A 16,305-nucleotide genomic window follows, 5' to 3' on the forward strand; every position below is an offset into this window, starting at 1 on the left:
CTCTTAATACAGGGCACTCTGGAGGGGAGCCTGTCATTGACCATGAATGTTTAGCATTTTACAGACATCTGTCAGGGCTTTTGCAGAGGGAACGAAGAACATCTGTCACTTTAGCAAGTCAGGGAAGCGGAGACTGGTTACGATGGTTCTACTGTAGTTTCCTGATAGTTTTCAGTGAATTCACTATTCAGCAAGTAAGGTGGTCATTGGGTAGATTCACTCTGCCCCTGGTGAATTGGCTGTGGCCGGTCAGTCCTTTGCTGTCGGCAGGTTGACTTTCAGGAGAATTCACACGTGCTGGGCCAGAGATGGCATGACCAGGTGGGGAGGGTACACGAAGGAAGATGCGGGTGGCCGGGAGCTGGGCACGCCACGGCTCTGTGCTGGGGAATGGGATTCGGGCAGGGTCTGCCAATGAGGCTGCCACGCTGCAGGGGCCAGCCACGAGGGGCCCGCGGGCATCCCCAACACCACTGAGGATGGCTGAAGGACGAGTTTCAGTGTAAGATGAATGACATTCCCACCAGGTCTTCTCCATTTGAACTGCTCTTCCCTGCTGCTTCTTCTGTGGCCCGGGACAGAATGCGGGCTGCCTCCTCTCACACCGAATGGTGCTGCAGACTCTAGGAGATGAGTTATCTTTGATCTTTTTAGCCCTTCTAGTGCCCAGCAGGGCTTCCTGCAACTACCACTAACCATCTTCTGCCATCCCTCCTCCCCGAGGGATCTCTAAGATCTGTTCGTCTTGGTAACGGAGACTTTACACCCACTGACCTAACAGCAGGGCCTCATTTTCACATTCTTTTAATTCAACTAAATGTTCACCTGTTGGAGATGGTGTTTGTTTCTATGCTGCTTTGTGTTCCTGGAGCTGTGCAGTGGAAAACGCTGACGGCTTGTCAAGGGTGGGGGGCATGTCCAAACGTCAGTCTTGTGACGTTGACGATGCCTCCGTGCACGGAGGGCACATTGGAGTGTTTCTTCTCTGTCCGGGCCTGGGAGTGAACGTGGTGACAGCCGAGGGTGTCCCATGAGACCCGGTGGCCCTTCAGCGTGGCCAACCTTTTCAAATGCTCACAAGAGTGTGGGGTTATGGGCTGTGTGTGCGTGCAGAACTTCTCCCGAATCCTGGAAATGGCAAGTGTGGTACACGACGTGTTTGACCTTCTGCTTGAGCTCCCTCGCTTTCCGACAGGAGACTGGAATAGGCCCAGATATGCGTGCGTTTAGTCAAAGCCTGTCGGGAAGAGGTTTGTTTCGTTCCACGCCGAGAGTGCGCAGCTATCCCGCTGCTGTACCCTGTGTGGAGTGCGGGTGTGGAGCGTGTGTGAGTAGCGGCCACCTCCCTAGGGAACGGATCCCGTCCGTGTGGATGTTGCTGCTGGCTGGTGCCCATGCTCAGGCGGTGGTTTCCCAGGGGGCCAGAGCCACACCCCCTGTGGTGCCTCCTTCCTCCCCCTCCTCTCAGAACAGCACTGAGCCCAGGCCAGGGGTCTCTCAGATCTTTACGGTTGAGAGAAGAGAGCAAGGTGGACTCCTTCTGGGGCTCTGCTAACCCAGTCGAGGCATTTAGAAATATTTTTATTTGATCATTTAATGGCAGGGCATTTATATGGTGTTCGGATGGGGTGTGGGAGAGCAGCTAAGCTCTTTGATATTTTAGGGCCAGAGTTTATATAAATGTGATCGCTTATTATGTCAGCAGATGATAATGAAGGTTTTTTTTTTTAATTGTGGTAAGATATTCATAACATAAGCTTTACCATCTTAACCACTGCCAGGTGTCCAGTTGGGTGGCAGTAAGTGCTTCAGAGTGTCGTGCAGCCACCCCCACCCTTCGTTTCCAGAACTTTTCCATCTTCCCCAGCTGAAACTCCGTCCCCATGAGCACTACCCCCTCCTCCGCCCGCCCCCACTCTGCTTCCTGCCTCTGTCTCTGGAACTGTGAGCATGTGGGCCCCCCCCGTCGCCTGCTGCCTGCCCTGAGACCTAAAGCACTTTCACAGCAACTGCATTCTGTCGGACAGATGAGATTATGAGGCTCTTTGAGACTATATGACAAAATGAAGTATTTTTCCAGTGGTGGAGTTGAGACAAAAGCCCAAGATTTTAAAACAAGAGAACCGTTTGTTTCCTGGTGAAATTAGATGTGATCCTTTGAGTGAACGTGAATCATGTGTTCTTTTTTTTCTCCTCTTGTCTTTTGGAGGAGTTCAGTCTCATGTGTAATTCCTGCGGCATCTTTTAAATTTTTAATCTGTGGCTGCAGTCCAGATATGTATCCTGTTTACACTCCCGTTGGACCGTTGGCCTTCCCTGTGGATGGCTTCCTGCTGGTGGAGGCGGGGAGACGACCCAGCCCCATAGGGCTTCCACTCTCTGCATGCGTGAATGAAGCCAGAGGGAGCTTCACAGCATGGTTAGGTGCCTGCTGTTTACTCACGTGCTGTGTGGAATGCAAGTTCAGTAGGGAGCAGAGGGGAGCAGGGTGATTTGGATAAAAACTTTTATTTTGCCAGGAAAAGTACTCAAAATTCGTGCTGTTAGGTTTGAGCCCCTTTTGCAGCTGAGACTGTAAAATTCTGTTCCCCACTCCTCGGGCTCGCTCAGCGGCGTGGCCACCATCTTAAAGATGCCCCGCCCCATAGGAGGCTTGGATTCCCGCATGGGCGCCCTGCCGTGCTTCCAAAGTACTTGTGTTGGTTATGGAAGTTCAGTCACTGTAACCAGAACAACAGTCTGGAGGCCCACCGTATAGACAGAATTCAAGTCAGAAAGCGATTCGATTCTGGGCTGATATTTTCCTCTGCTGGAATCAGGGCTCTTAGTTCATTGGTGATTCCGGTGCAGAGGCTGCTTGATGGGAACAGGTTGGGGAGCAGCAGAGGAACAGATGCCCGTGGTGACGGAGTGGGAGCCGTGCCGCTTTCCTGAAGAGAAGGAGGGAATGACAGTGTTTGTCATGCAAGTGCTCAGGTTAGACCCAGTGGGCTCAGTGGGCTGGTTGGTTCCTGTAGCAGGTGCAGCAGGTGCAGCAGCAGACACGGCAGCAGGCATAGCAGGTGCAGCAGCAGGTGCAGCAGGCATAGCAGCAGACGCAGCAGGTACAGCAGACGTCGCAGCAGGCGCAGCAGCAGGGATAGCAGCAGACGCAGCAGGTGCAGCAGCAGGCACAGCAGGGGACGCAGCAGGTGCAGCAGGCGCAGCAACAGGTGCAGCAGGTGCAGCAGCAGGCGCACCAGATGTAGCAGCAGGCATAGCAGCAGGGATAGCAGCAGATGCAGCAGGTGCAGCAGCAGGCACAGCAGGAGATGCAACAGGTGCAGCAGGCATAGCAGCAGGTGCAGCAGCAGGCACAGCAGATGTAGCAGCAGGCGCAGCAGCAGGGATAGCAGCAGGCGCAGCAGGAGGGATAGCAGCAGATGCAGCAGGAGCAGCAGCAGGGATAGCAGCAGACACAGCAGGTGCAGCAGCAGGCGCAGCAGGTGCAGCAGCAGGCGCAGCAGGTGCAGCAAGCGCAGCAGATATAGCAGCAGGCACAGCAGCAGATGCAGCAGGCGCAGCAGCAGGCACAGCAGATGTAGCAGCTGGCGCAGCAACAGGCATAGCAGCAGACATAGTAGGTGCAGGAGACATAGCAGCAGGTGTAGCAGACATAGCAGCAGGTGCAGCAGACATAGCAGGTGTAGGAGCAGGTGCAGCAGCAGACACAGGTGCAGCAGCAGGTGCGGCAGGTGCAGCAGCAGGTGCGGCAGGTGCAGCAGCAGGCACAGCAGCAGGCACAGCAGCAGGCGTAGCAGCAGACACAGCAGGTGCAGCAGACATAGCAGCAGGTGCAGCAGACATAGCAGCAGGTGTAGGAGCAGGTGCAGCAGCAGACACAGCAGGTGCAGCAGCCGGCGCAGCAGCAGTATGTATGCTGCAGGATACAGTCGTGACACAGAAATGCGGTGCGTGCTGTTCCCTGGCCTCCAGCTCAGCGCCCAGGCCACTCTGGCAGACTTCCAGCTCCTCCACCAGTCAGCTCTGCACACGTGTGACGCTGTTGGGGCCTCTCACCTCCTGAGCCTCCGTTCCCTCCTTTGTAAAATCAATCAAAATGCCAACATCTCAGTGTTAATTTCTGAACAGGAGAAAAATCTCCATAAAGTATCCCAGAGCGGCGTCTGCCACATGGCAGGCAAACAGTAAACGCTAGGCATCGTTGTTCTTTTGCTCAAATAGTCGTAATAACAATGATAATCATGTTTCTACCATATATTTATATAATTATATAAACATAACAGTTATTATTATTATATTATTATAATATTATTATTATTATCAGTGGGAAAATATGTCTCTGTCCGGCTTCTCCTTAAATTGGCAAAGGCAAATACCAATGGGGTTTTCTTTCCGAAAAGATGGGAATTCAGTTACGGCCAATGCAATACACCTGTAGGTTGTGTTCCTACCCAGTTGTAGGTGCGGGCTTCTCTAGTGAGACGTGGACCCCTGGCAGGAGAAGCTTCCCTTAGGGCAGGTAAGAGTCCCTAAACTACAGAGTTACTTCCACTGACGGCCGAATCTGCAGAAGTGTTTCAGTGCATTTGACCTTGCCTAGTGACTGGCACTGTGCCGTTCCCATCTTTTATGTCTAGGGCACAGCCGGGCCACCAGCAGTCCTTCCTCGGGAAGGATGGTTTCCCACGTTTCTTCTCCGGTCTCCTCAGAGGCTGTGGTGGTTGGAGTGTTTTGTGGGAGCCAGTGCAGGAAACAGGGGTGACAGGAGCAGTACAGCAGTCAGGCTCCATGCGCAGGCTCAGTGTCTTCTGGTGTTGAGGGGGAGTCGCCCAGTCCAGCGGGAGTGGTGCCACGCTGGTGTGCGGTGTCATCGGGAGAAGGGACACTGCAGCACCTGCCCTTGCCAATGGCGATCATGTCATTACCGTTTAACGAGGCCCCAACATCAGCTCTCGCTAAGGTCTCAAGACTGGTCAAGTTGGCATTGTGGCCTGCTGAGCTGCAACTTGATAAGAAGAGCAGAGCGAGAATCTCAGAGCTGGGATGGACATCAGAGGCGCCCTCATTCACGAGTGAGGACATCGGGGCCCAGAGTTATGGGGAGGTCACTCCGCCCAGGACGGCGCTGGCCCCGCACGCAGTGTGTGGGGGGAGTCAAGCTTCACCTCTTCATGCTACACTCATGCTTCCTGCCTGTCCTCTGCTTTCTCTGGTTTTCCATGATCCCCTTTGGAAATCTGTCTTCCCTGCTTTGTACTTTTAAAAATCCCTGTTAATGGTGATTTCAGTGAATTCTTACCTATTGGAAAGGCTCTGAAAGAAGTTCCTCCCCTGGAAGAAATGGGTACTAACAGTTCGGGGACCTTTTTTCAGCCTGCCCCCCACTTCCCTTTAATAAGCTGCAATTCCTCTGCTTAAGTGTCTAAAACCCAGAATTTCAAGGGTAGGTGGTATTTGGGAGTGGAGTGTGGGTCTCCTTTGGAGAGAGAAGGTGTTCCTCTATAAGAATTCATTTTTGAGGGATGCCTGGGTGGCTCAGTCGTAAAGCATCTGCCTTCGGCTCACGTCATGATCCCAGGGTCCTGGGATCGAGTCCTGCATCGCAGGGAGTCTGCTTCTCCCTCTGCCTGCCGTTCCCCCCTGCTTGTGCACATGCACTCTGTCTCTCTCTCTCTGTGGCAAATGAATAAAAATTAAAATCTATTTAAAAAAAGAATTCATTTTTGAGGGATATTACTTCAAAGCAAAAATAGTTTAATTTTTTTCTGATATTAAAAATGACAAATTTTTAAATTTTAAAAATGACAAGTATTATGCAGGAGAGCCAAGCCATAGGGTTATGCAACCTCTTGTTAATGTTTTGCTGGATGACCTCCTGCCTTTGAGCCTAAACACACACATATCAAGGGCTCCTAGCGTACCCATTTTCTCTCACTTAACGGTGTCTTGGTGGAGGGTCTTCCCGCAAACGACAACAGTGCGGAAGCACTGTCCTTTCCAACGTCTGCACGTGAAGGAATCCGCACACCTTCTTCGCTTGGTGAAGATGTAGATTGTTTTTAGATTTTGCTAAACCATCTTTTATTGAACATCTGTGTACGTTTTTGCTCACCTGACCAGTTGACCTCTTGGCATGTGTTTCTAGAAGTAGACTTATTGGATCTAAGGGCGTACCCGTTGAAAAGCTGCCCCAAACGCACGGCCACCAGCAGGGTCCCAAAGCCAATCCGCTAGGGAGCAGGCGCCTCCCCCGGTGCACCTTTGCGTTTCCCGTAGCCCTAGGAAGGGGGTCTGTGCTATTTCACAGACATTTGTCTGGTTCAGCAATTCGTAGTGCTTTCCCAGGACAGGAATAATTGGACTGTTTTCGACATACCAGGAGGAAGTTGAAGCACTCTCTGTTTCATGAATAAAGACGCTCAGTGAATCGAGCTGCTCTTTTCCAAAAGCAACAAGCAGAGATTTTAACCCGGGCACGGCCTCCTGTTCAGACCTTGCCTGGGGCTGAGCACCGTGTATCAGGTTCCGTTTTAAGCACTGCCTCTTCGGGAGGATATGAAGGAGCTGGGTACCGTCCAGAGTTCGACCACAGAAGGACGATAGTTAGGAAGGCAGCCTGGTGGAAGGCGTGCGAGGGGCCGGGGTTATTTAGCCCGGGGCGCAGGCTTGGGGGCGGAGGGGAGATAACTGGGCTCCAGCAGATGGAGGAAGATTGTGTAAATGACCCTTCATCTGGCGGGAGGAAGGAGTGGGTTGGATGCACAGAGGGTGGTTAGTCATTCACAAAGGGCTTCTTGGATTTGGAGCTGAGTTGTTTCACATCCTAGCGAGTTTATGTGGGTATAAATCCTTCTGATTTCTTTGGAACAGTGTTCTGCTTGGAAACTGAACTTGGTAGATCTTCAGTTTGGGGTTGCTGTTCTGTTCCCTTCTCAGTGACGTCTTTCCAATTTGTGCATAGAACATAGGTTGTGTGAGCTAGTTACAAAAGGAAGGAGGCAAATCTGAACAGAAAGATGGCTGTAGTGGACAGACCTGGTGCTGGAGAAGCCGGCTCTGTCATCTACTAGCCCCCGATTTCGAGGAGGCTGTTGCAGACCCCGAGCCTCACACTCGGTGTCTGTGGCATATGAGGTAAGGTGATGTCTACCATGCAGGATTCCTGAGAGGGGTGCCTGACGCCACCTGGGGCCAGTGCAGAAGTGCTTAGTACAGTGCCAGGCAGGTAGGAGGTGTTTGGCAAATGCTGGCTTTCCTTGCCCTTCCCTTCTAACCCTGCTGTTAGCATGAGGGCCAGTGAGTGATAGGAGCAGCAGGCTCCTAGGTGTCCATGGGACGAGAGGTCAGTGTGCACTAGTGAGAGGAGAGGGGGCTTCACATTTGGACAGTCCTGCTGACTCTTGTGTGTTCTCAGTCATGGCTTCCAAACCCGAGTGTCTCAGTCCCAGAGTCCAACAGGAAACCGTGATGGGATTGGTTTTTGCCACAAGCAGATTCCTTCTCGACACAAGTTTCTTTTAGAGAGTAGCTCAGAGGGGATTTTCTTTTTAAGTTTTGAAAAGTTTCCCTGGCTACTTTGGGAGTATAGTGAGATCGTGGACAAGCCACATTCCTTTGTCCAGCCGCTGCTCACGTGGTGCGACAGCGGGGAATCTGGACGGTTCCCATACCCCGGAGCCCCCGTGCAGGGGTGTGGGTCCGGGGGATGCGGGAGGGTCAGCAGGATGGGGGACAGAGGAGGGAGACCACCATCTCAGCTCTGGGCAGGACCCGAGAGAGGGCTGTGAGTTAGCCCCTGCCCCAGAAGCGGCCATGCCGGGGCGCTCATGGCTGTTGGCCAGCGATGAACCGGTGTGGACTGAGTGGCATGTGGCCGCAGCCGGGCTAGGGGTGGGCGTGGGCAAGAGCGCGGAGGAGACCAGCCAGGAACGGAACTCAGGACCTCTCCGTAGGTCAGTGCTCTCTTTTGCCGTGGACTTTACAAAGGAAAATGGATAAAGCTGGTCAGCACCTGCTAGTTCAAACTACAGAATTTTCTAGTCATGGCTCTGATCTCTGTGGCGTTTCTTCCTTCTCCTCCTCAGCCACCTGACAGTGGGCCGCCACCGCTGCCGACGTCATCTCTCCCGGAAGGTTACTACGAGGAAGCTGTGCCGCTGAGCCCTGGGAAAGCTCCAGAATACATCACGTCAAGTAAGTGTCAGGTCTGCCTGGCCCCCGCTGGCCTCTTGAAGTGCGGGCCTGTGTGGAGGGGAATCGGGGTGGTACCAAACACCGGGGATGTGTGGAGCTCGGGCAGTGCTGACCCCGAAGGGGTGAACAGAGAAAGGGCTCCGAAAGCCCGCAGTGCCTTTGGAAACTCAGACGGGTGTCTCTCTCTGACACACCGGCTGAGACCTTGTTGCTGTGGGTTGTGCTCCCTCCCGGGTTGTGGGCTGTGAAATGTGTCCCCTTTGGTCACAAGGCAGAGACTTGTGTGGCATGTGTTTGTGGTGCCCCTTGCCTAGGGTGTGGCCCCCCAACGCTGCTTTCCTTGTGCCAAGGAGGCTGAAGGAGGGTACAAAGCCGGCCCGTCTGTCTCCTCTTGCTTTCATATGGGTTCTCCTAGCACCTTCCTGCCGAACTGGAGTTGTTCTGGCCCAGCCTTGGTCTTCCCTCACAAGCACCTCTGCGGTTTGGTTTTGGGTCACCGGCTTCATTCCTCCCCCAGTGCTCTGTCAGGCGGGGAGCTGTGTCTCCAAATGCAGTGCAGGGAGCGTGTCCGAGTCCCTGTGGACGAGGGAACCTTGCTCTTCTCATAAAAGATAAAATGGAAGGTCGGGGATTGGTCGTTTTAGGCACGAGGCTTCGGGCACATTAATATTCACGGCACGTGGCGGCCCATCGTGTGTCTTCTGATGGAAGCGCACGCCAGCTCCCAGGGCTGTCCTCCTGTTGCCCGCTGTCTCCGCCTCTGTCTTCCCCGGCAGCTGACAGGTGTGTCCCCGGAGGGCCTCCCTGCCAGTGCTTTCTGCATGCAAGCGGGACGGGCACCCCTCGACGACAGGGGCCTGTTTGCTCAGCCTCCTAAGCAGTCGCATTTGGAGAAGGAAAGGGACAGTTCTGGTACAGGGGTTAGGACGTGCTGGGTGTCGAGGTCTTGAGGTCAAGTGTTTTAGTTTCTCTGTTATTTAAAAACCATCCATGGAAAATGCACTCAGGCAATTTCTAAGTGGCCACCATTTCCAGAAGTCAGGGGATTAATAAGAAAACACAAAACCTGAAGTGGCTCGGTGTAATTCGGAACCTCACTGGCTTCCTTTCCTTCTCAGCAGCGAGTTTGGGAAAACAAGCTTTTCCACGAGGGTACGTCCCAGCACCGGGGCTGTCCGGCTCTAGCCTGCTCCCCCTGTCTTTCCGCTCCCATCCACATACTCGCAAAGCTACAGACTGAGAGTAATTTCCTTTGACTTGGGGGCCGGAGGCCATTTTCAGTCTGAGAAGCCTCACCTCGGTGCTGTGCTCTGTCCTGTTCTTCAGAGAAGCCACCCCGTAGTTGCCTACAGGTGGGCAGCTTTTGTTGAACCACGTCCAGAGGAAAGTGTAACGGAAGGATGCAGGCTCGGGGCAGCGAGTCCGTGGGGACAGCACGCCGAGGCTCCCTCAGTCAGACATCTGTGGGTGAGCAGTGGGCGGTGAGGGCCTCGCCGTCCTCCCGAGGAAGAATGCAGGGAACCGACTTCCAGATGGGTTACTCAGGGCCTCGGCAACAGCTCTGTTGAACCCTGTATCAGGTGTGATCCTAGCAGAGGAAGAAGGGTCCATGATAAGAAGACCTAACGCAGCTGTGGAAACCGGTAGAGAAGCCTGTGGAGCAGGGCTGGCCGTTGTGGGGAGACGCAGAGCCTCGGTAGAGCTGCACGTGCCTGGCCGGGCCTCAGATGCCGGGGGCGGGGGGTGTGCGGGGGGTACCTGCAGGGGCTGCAGGCCCAGCAGAGGGCCGGCCACCAAGCGACGGCAGGTGTGAGCTGCAGGAGCGCCTGGCACCCGCGCCAACCTTCAGCACGTACTGGCAGCCACTTCCCTCCCGCCTTCAGATTGCTCACAGATCTCTCCTGTGGCCGGCCCTAACCCAGAACCATCCAAGGAAGGGAATTTGGGGAAATGTAATTCCAGCCGTGCCAAGTTGCTCCGGTGTAAAGCCTCCACCGTTTCTCCTGTGTCCATTTGGCGGCCGAGTGCACCTCTCTTAACTGCACTGAATTTCCGAGTAGACGAGCAGAATCACAGCGCAGGTTAACGTGATTCTACTCTCGTCTGTATCATGGAAAACCCCCTAACTGCCTCAGGGGATACGAAGTCCCTTTATCGACTTTGGGGTGACACCCATTCTCTTCCAGCGGAGCCCTACTCTCCCCTTGGAGAGCCTGTAGCTTCAACGTGGAGATCCACGGCCAATTGCAGTTGGGTGGTAGGGAATGGGAGCGGGGAGGAGGGGAACTTGTTTATACCCACGCAGATAACGGAAGGTGCATAACGAGTCCCGTCCTCATTTCTACAACCAGCCAATGGTCATGTCGTGTATTTACAACTTCATGCTCCCATTGCCCTCGGCAAGCACCTTGGCCGATCACCAGGTGAGATGACTCATCTTTCCTTCCTGAAAGGTCTGGCTGCATCGGATGGTTCACTCATGGGGCATGGGAGTACTGAGAGCCACCCCAGGGACCTCCTCCTCCCCACTGGTGTGACCGTGACTGGTCACCGCAGCCGTTGCCGTTAACCCCTTCTTTGCCTGTTGACCCCACTCCCGAGTTAATAGAGTGATGACCACGTCCTTTGGAGGGAAGGTTCTGCCCTTAGAAACTAAGACTTGGGGGCCTGAGGCAGAAATTTTGCCAGTGGGTCCCTGGGGTAACAGTGAGAGGAGTCACTACCATTTTCAGCCCTGGGTTCCCAGACCTGTGAGCCCCGATCTAGGGGAAAGAGCCCCACTGGGGCAGAGCAGATACTGCTAGAAGGTATTCTGGAAGATAGACCCCAGTCTCCCAGGGGTGGCCCGTCAAGCTGGTCCTGGAACTGAATATTGAAAAGGCATTCCACTGGTCTGTTGGGTCAGCTGCTTCCGGTGATGGGGACGTGGCAAGACCTGTGACTCTCATGAGCACGACCCGGAGCGTGGACTTCATTTGCTGTAACGTGAGTTCTCTGATCAGAAGCCGTGCTGTGGGATCCCACGCTGGCAAATAGGCATTCTGCAAGACTGTGGATGGTGCTTTTGGCAGGAACATTATGACAGGGATGGTGAATGCCCTGCTGCCCCTCCCATGATGGAGGTGGTGCAGTTACTAGGTGGCGGGCTGACACCCCAGGGGACAATGTCGTGTGCAGGCAGGACACTGAGAAGGGCCAGGAGTCAGACTAATTCTGCAGTTCCTGCTTGCTGCCAGTTCCCCCCAGTCTTGACCATCCAACCAAACCATCAGGCCACGTGGAGGAGTCTGTGCTGGGAGAAGGAGCCCATGTAGCAGGCACGGGGGCACATGCACTTGAACCACTAGCTCACACCTGTTACTTACAGCGTATGGGCCCGACGGATGCAGACTGCTTAGATGCTCTGCGGTGGGCCAGGTGACCGAGAGTCCGCGTTGGGCAGCTGAGGTGCCCATGACCAAGCATTTAGACACTCCTGGGTGTCAGAGACCAAAAGCCGTTTCTAAGGGTAAAATAATTGTTTCCGGAGGTTTATGTAACCGTGCTTTGAAATCCTGAAGCTCTATGCTGAGCTTCCCCCGAGGAGCCTGCTGCCCTGGGCTTCTGATACCGTCGAGAACAGGGTGTGATCAGAGATGCGGAGCCACTGTGATGTGGAACAGGAGATTTGTTCTAGGGGCTGGACCTCACGCAGTCATGGCAGCTGTTGGAGGCTGAGGGAGCTGCGTCCGCGAGGACAAACTGCACCCCATCTGTCCGTGACCCCCTCAAACACACACGCACACACACCCACACACACCCGACGACACAGAAGGTGCTGGTGCTCAGGGCTGTGGTCCAGGTGCCTGTAGGGATCTGCGCCGCCCAAGGAGGGGGGCCCAGCGGCAGGGCGGCCGATGCACCACGACACATGCCTGAGCCCCAGCAGCGCCCGGCGCCCCCCAGAGACCTTCGGGTGTGGCAGCTGCCACTGTCCAGTCTCTCCCTCCACGGCGCTCCCTGCCGCTGACCTCAGCTGGCCGCACCGGCCAGGGAATTCTGGGCAGCCACTTCCAGCCAGGCTGGGTCGGCGGCACCGTCACTGCAGATCTTGTTGGGGCTTTGGGTTCTGACCTACATTTCATGTTATTTTCAGTTTTCTGATTGCCCTCTCCCCTCAGCCTCTCCCTCCTCAAGGTCAGTTGACTGAAATGCAAGTTGTGATTTCGTGGGGAAGGGTATATGTCTAAAATACACATTGTAGCGTTTTATAGTTGAAAGTCATCATTTACTGGAATGTTCTTCAGTTCCACCAGCACCGCCCGCAGAAAAGTGTCTGGCGTGAAGAACGTTTCCTCACCAGTGACATCCCATAAACACACAGATCCACACAGATCTCTTGCTGGCTCTTTGCTTTGCCTCCTTGTTCTGTAGGAAGTGTAGCCACATCTACACGGGACATACCAGGGGCTCTGTCAGCCGTCCTCCTCCTCGGCGGAGACGTTCCAGGACCCCCAGTGGATGCCAGAAGCTGTGCGCAGTGCCCAACCCCCGTGTGCCGTGTTTCTCCCTATTCACACGCCTTGTGGTGAAGTAGAATTTCTAAGTGAGGCACGGGAGGCTATGGGCCACAGTAGAACACGTGTAACGATGCACTGTCACAAAAGTAGCAGAGTCGAGGGACGCACTGGTGGCCTCGCTCGCTCAGAACGTCTTACTGTCCCGCGCTCACCCTTCTTCCTGCGATGACGTAACATGGTAAAGGGCCCGCTTGAGGAGATGCCGGGGCTGAGTGGTGTGGGCGTGTGACGCAATGTCAGGGTACCGCTGACGTCCTGATGTTACGTTAGCAAGAGGATCTCCTGTTTCTGGAGACCCGTTGAGTGCAAGTAACTGAATCCGTGGAAAGTGGAACCGTGGATAAGGCAGGACCACCGTACTGACGTGCGCTCGTCTCTGGCTGAGAGGACCCTCGAGAGTGTGGGTGTCAAAGGCCTTTGTGAAGGTGAAGCAGGCCTGGTCTTTTCACAACTTTATCGGTGGCCCCTGGCATCGAAGTATGGCTGGCCCTGGAGCACCACGGGGTCAGGGGCACTGACGCCCCGCACAGTCAGAAATCCGTGTGTCACTTGGACTCTGCAAAATCCTAGCTACTAATTGCCTCCTGCCGACTGGAAGCTTACTGATGACACAGACAGTCCGTTGACACGTCCTTTATATGTCCTGTGTATCCTGCACTGTGTTCTTACAGTAAAACAAACTAGAGAAACGAAAATGTTATTAAGGCAGTTAAATACTGTCCTGTATTTATTGAAAAGAAATCTGCTTCTAAGTGGACCCATGCAGTTGAAACCTGTGTTCCAGGCCAGCTGTGTAAGCGTGAAAAAGATTGCCCAATGCATAATAAGCCCTCAATAAATACGTGCTGAATGAATGAGGTCAAAGGTATTTCTCCCATTTACAACTGTTCATTAATGCTTTTGCTCATCTGTTCGCTAAATGTTTACTGGATTCAATGTTCTAGAAAGTAAGCTAAGCACCGAGGGATTCACGGTCCTTCAAAACCTTCCTAAAATGAAAATCTGAGTTTGTGCGTCGCCCATCTGAGACCTTAGATGGGTCTCCGAGCAGCATGCGCTCTTGAAGTCTGGCCGCCCACCTCTTCCCACCATGTGAGCTACATTCTAGCCATGCTAAACTTTTAAAACCCTTTTATTGTGAAACATAATGTATTTACCAAAAAGTACTCAAAATATGAACATAGACTTACTCACTTATAACATGGAGTATCTATGTAAGCACCATCTGGTCAGGAATAGAAAACGTCTGCCCTGGAAGCCCCCCGTGGGCTGCTTCCTTGTCACAGTCCCCTCCCCACAGATGTAACCACTAACTTAGCATCTGTGGCAAGCACCAAAATGCTACTGGAAAATGAAAAGATCCACTGTGTTCTCTAAATGTTTGATATTTTTCAGGGCTTTTGCTCATTGTGTTCCTTCTAGACTTTACTGTCTGGCTGGAAAGACTCACGAAAGATCTAGATCAGGTGTTATCTGGAGTGTTCCCTGTCCCACGTGTGCTGTCCCCTGCAGCCCATCTCCCATGGCCTACACCGCACTCCCTGGTACGTGTCGGCCCCTCCAGCACAGGCTGGGAGAGCTTCTCCAGCGGCTGAGAGGTTCCCTGTCTGTGCCCTCAGCATCACATCCACTTAGCCAACCAGTGAGCGCTGGGCGCTAAAGGTGTGGTTCCTGCCATCAGAGAACTGAACAGATCGTTTTATCTGACTTTAATTAGAACTGACTTTAAGTAGCCCGTAAAACGGGGTGGTGGTGGTGTGTGCGTGTGCGGGTTGGGGGGATGTGGGCTCAAGGGGAAAGGCCTGACTGCGGGTGGTCGGCTGTGTATCAGCGCACATGCAGGAACGGACGGTTCTGTCTCGTGCACTGTCCATGGCAGTCCGGGCCGGGCCCTTCCCGGGCCTGGAGTTGGCCCCCCACACGGTCTTCTGGGCATGTCCTGGGCAGCACTCTGCAGGGACCTCCTGGCCACCAGCCCACCCTCCAGGGCTCCGCCCGTTCGCAGTGCTGTCTGTCCACTTCGGCTCTTGCTGAAAACCCATCCCTGACTGCTTCGTCATGATTGAAAACTCAACCTGAACCCTAGTTCTCTGTCCCCCTCTTTAGTAATGATTCTTCCTGACGTCATTGAAATGCAGGCATGACTACTGAGTACGGATCATACTCCGGTTCCCGGGGTGAGAAAGGTGAATTCCGTTCTGCGTGAGGTCTGCCGTTGCTGCATGTCTACTCTGTTGTGTAGCCGGCAGCTTCAGCCGGGCTTTCTCCTTCTCGGTCACGCATCACGTAGGTCTTCATCGCTCAACCCTGTCTTGAGAAGTGAGTGTATTCCTGATGCGACTGGGGGTTGAGGAGGATGCAGAGATGAGTCAGACCCCATCTCAAGGAGCGTATCATCCAACAGGGATGAAATTAATATCATGGGCAGCCCCTGGTGTTGATGGAACGTCATGACTGTGCCAGCCATCAGCCAGAGCGCTTTGCAGGTAGAGCCGAGGTTCACCGAGCAGCCCGCCCTCCCGCAAGTCTTTGTTCTTGCCCCGCGCCGGGTATGTTGTTAGGGGCTGGGATGGTCCCCCTTCCTCGGGGGGCTTCCGGCCCGATGTGGGAGGCACACAGACACCTGGCCATGACAGTACAGCGGGGCAGGCTGTGTTGGGTGGTGTGGAAGCAGAAATGAGTGGCATTTCATCCTGTGCCTTGGCACAGGCTGCCGTAGCAAAGTGCCACAGACTGGGTGGCAAAACACCAGACCCTTCCTTGCCATTTTGGAGGCTGGACATCCAGGAGCTGGGTGCCGCCCCGTCGGGTTGTGGCTAGGGCCTCTTCCTGGCTCACACACAGCCACCTTCTCCCCGTGTCCTCGCGTGGTGGACAGAGAGCAACATCTCTCTCTCCCTCTTCCCATAAAGACACCGGTCCTATTGAATTAGGACCCCACTCATATAACCTCACTTAACCATCGTTACCTGCCAGAAGTCCTGTCTCCAAATACAGTCTCACGGGGGTGAATTAGGGGGGACACAAGTCCACAGCCACCAGCTTTGGTGATTCAAGGAGGGTGTCGTGGAGGCGGTGTCCGTAAATTGAACCCTGATAGGCAAGAGCACTTATTCAGGCAAAGGCAGGAAGTTAAGTGGGATGAGCAGGAAGCCTGTGTGGGAGGGCAGCATGTGCAGAGCCCCAGCAGTGAGAGAGAATGTGCTGCGTTCAGGAGACTGGAGACAGTCTGATGTGAACTGTGCTTGCCTTGTAGAAAGAGAAGGAGGGTGTAAATGTCTCTCTGGCACCCCTGAGGAGAGGGAGGCCTTGGGCTGGGTCTGGAACGTTAGTGAGGGCCTGCGTACGCCAGCGCACGCAGGCAGGACCTTGCAGACCTGAGAGGACCTTGAGCTAGAGGTGTGGCATGGGAAAGCTGCGCCCTGCGGCAGCGGCCCATTGGCTGGGATCCCCTCGGCCGGCCGTGGCACGGCCAGGTTCTGATGATGTGGGGTCTGCAGACAGCCCAGCGCTCACCGAACAGTCGGGGACTGGTTCTCACAGAGAAAAT

General features: G+C 54.2%; 1 protein-coding gene across 7 annotated transcripts in view; it reads left to right on the forward strand.

Annotated features, from left to right (window-relative positions):
- Window positions 1-16,305, forward strand: part of AFAP1 (actin filament associated protein 1) — a 146,562-nt gene that overhangs the window by 71,581 nt on the left and 58,676 nt on the right. For all 7 annotated transcript variants that reach the window (XM_027599148.2, XM_027599141.2, XM_027599142.2 and 4 more), the window contains one exon: window positions 8,088-8,196. In XM_027599148.2, the coding sequence (XP_027454949.1) occupies window positions 8,088-8,196 (109 nt within the window). The remainder of the gene's footprint in view (window positions 1-8,087; window positions 8,197-16,305) is intronic.

The sequence above is a fragment of the Zalophus californianus genome, chromosome 2 (genome assembly GCF_009762305.2).
Source record: "Zalophus californianus isolate mZalCal1 chromosome 2, mZalCal1.pri.v2, whole genome shotgun sequence".
Classification (NCBI taxonomy): domain Eukaryota; kingdom Metazoa; phylum Chordata; class Mammalia; order Carnivora; family Otariidae; genus Zalophus; species Zalophus californianus.